The sequence below is a fragment of the Silene latifolia genome, chromosome Y (assembly GCF_048544455.1).
Source record: "Silene latifolia isolate original U9 population chromosome Y, ASM4854445v1, whole genome shotgun sequence".
NCBI lineage: Eukaryota > Viridiplantae > Streptophyta > Magnoliopsida > Caryophyllales > Caryophyllaceae > Silene > Silene latifolia.
The window spans coordinates 131,172,601-131,174,792 of record NC_133538.1 but is presented as its reverse complement, the minus strand read 5'-3'; the positions used below and the strand labels follow the sequence as shown (position 1 = coordinate 131,174,792).

At 36.3% G+C, this 2,192-nt stretch overlaps 1 protein-coding gene across 1 annotated transcript; it reads right to left on the bottom strand.

Moving 5' to 3' along the window:
* Nucleotides 1-531: 531 nt before the first annotated feature.
* LOC141628934 (uncharacterized) lies at nt 532-1,921 on the bottom strand. Its single transcript, XM_074442016.1, has 2 exons — nt 1,240-1,921; nt 532-1,097 (listed from the first exon to the last, which is right to left on the bottom strand). The coding sequence occupies exons 1-2, from the start codon at nt 1,919-1,921 to the stop codon at nt 532-534; spliced, it is 1,248 nt and encodes a 415-aa protein (XP_074298117.1).
* Between the last annotated feature and the right edge of the window lie 271 nt (nt 1,922-2,192).

The following is a 2,192-nucleotide window of genomic DNA, read 5'->3' as shown; positions in this document are numbered from 1 at the left end:
GTAATTGTTGCATTAAAGTGTGACAATCATGTGATTTCAATCCTACCAGTTTTAACTCTTTCAAAGACACAAGATTTCTAATGTTCGATGAATAAACTTGCGGAACCTTCACCCCATGTAAACATTCACACACACTTTTTTTCTCCTTTCGTGACAAAGTAAAACAAGTCAAAATAGTTTCTTGAACCTCTAATTTGTGGTGCTAATTACTGGGTCGTATCTTTTGTGCGACCATATCTTCTCTAGCTTTGACACCATCCTTACTTTTACCAGGGATGTTGAGAAGTGTGCCAATGAGGCTATCACACACATTTTTCTCCACGTGCATGACATCAATACAATGTCTCACGGACAAATGCTTCCAATATGGTAAATCCCAGAATATGGACTTCTTTTTGTATAAGGTCCCATTACTTGGCTTCTTATATGGTTTTCCAAAATTATTTTCAATGTTTTTCACTTTTTCATAAACCTCTCTCCCACTTAAAATGTTTGGAGGGTTTCTAAGTTCTTGTTTCCCATTAAAAGGCTTCATTTTTTTTCTATAAGGGTGTGAACGGCGGAGCAATCTTCGATTACAAAGGTACACATTCTTCCCCCATGAACTAAACGGTCAGAAATTGTATCCTCCTCACAAATTGGACACGCTTTAGCCCCTTTCACAGTATAACCAGAGAGGTTGCCGTAAGCCGGGAAATCATTAATGGTGCAAAATATCATGGCACGTAAGTTAAAAGTCTCACCATGATAAGCATCATATACCTCTACCCCTTCATCCCATAATAACTTCAAATCATCAATCAAGGGTTCTAGGTAAACATCTATATCATTTCCAGGTTGCTTAGGCCCCGAAATCAGTAGTGACAACATAAGATATTTACGCTTCATGCATAACCAAGGAGGGAGATTATAAATTGTTAGAAAAATCGGCCATGTGCTCCACTGACTACTTAGACTACCAAACAGATTCATACCATCAATACAAAGTCCAATCCTTAAATTTCTAGCCTCGAATCCAAATTCAGGAAACAAATGATCTATTGTTTTCCATTGTGTTGAATCAGCTGGATGACGAATTTTGTCATCTGAAATTCTACCTTCAGCGTGCCAAATTAAGTTTTTTTTCATCTTTTACATTTGAAAAAATTCTTTTAAATCTTGGGATAATGGGAAGATACCACAAGACTTTAGCTGGGACCCCAATATTTTTTTTGGAATTTTTTTTCGGCAACTTGTCACTTGAAGCCCCACACTTTGGACATTCGTTTAAAACTTTATAATCTTTTCGATACAAAATGCAATCATTAGGAGATGCATGTATCTTTACATAATCAACTCCCATTGGACACAAAATTTTTATAGCATCATAGGTACGCTTAGGGAGTTCATTTCCATCTGGTAAAATCTCACTCAACAACTGAAGCAAACTTATGAAACTTTTATCACTCCATCCATTTTTCGCCTTTAAACTATACAATTTTAAAGTTGCAGATAGGCGTGTCAAACTTGAACCTGGGTATAGGGGTTTAATTGCATCACCAGCTAGCCTATCAAACATCTGTACATGTGTGGGGTCTTCTGTGGATTGTTTCAAATCATTAATCAGGTCGTCTACTCGATCGAAATTTTCATCAAAACCATCTCCCTCAATGTAGCTATCATCCTCTAAATTACTACTCAAGGTAGGCAACACATCCTCCCCATGCCAAATCCACCTTGTATAACTTTTGTCAATACCATTACATAAGAGGTGACTTTTCAATTCTTCAGAATCAAGATACACATTATTCCCACATTTAACACATGGACAATAAATTTCTTCAACATTCTCCGCATTATTAATAACAAGTCTAACAAAATTTTCAACCCCTTTCCTATATCTAGGGTCCAAACGGTCAACAAACATCCAGTCACGATCCATATTCCCAATCTCCGTATATATTCAAGATCCACTGTGATAGTTATAAGGTTAAAAGGTTTTTATTGAAAAGTTCAGGACGAATAATTCAAAACTCAGGCATTAATCAGCTAAATACTTAACATCAACTCCATAATCAACAATCCACTGATAATTATTGCACAATTCTAACACTTAGCTTCTAACACTTAACTGATAATTTGATGCACATCAAAATCCTACTACGACTGAAAGTATGACAGTAGAGGGTATTGCAGTCAGGCAATTGGCAGTA

What these genes read in the sequence shown, in the direction of transcription:
- LOC141628934 (XM_074442016.1), bottom strand. Translation starts at nt 1,921, where the DNA reads ATGGATCGTGACTGGATGTTTGTTGACCGTTTGGACCCTAGATATAGG. An exon ending in TCCAAAGTGTGGGGCTTCAA is followed by an intron (nt 1,098 to 1,239) that starts GTGACAAGTTGC and finishes GGCACGCTGAAG; the next exon opens with GTAGAATTTCAGATGACAAA.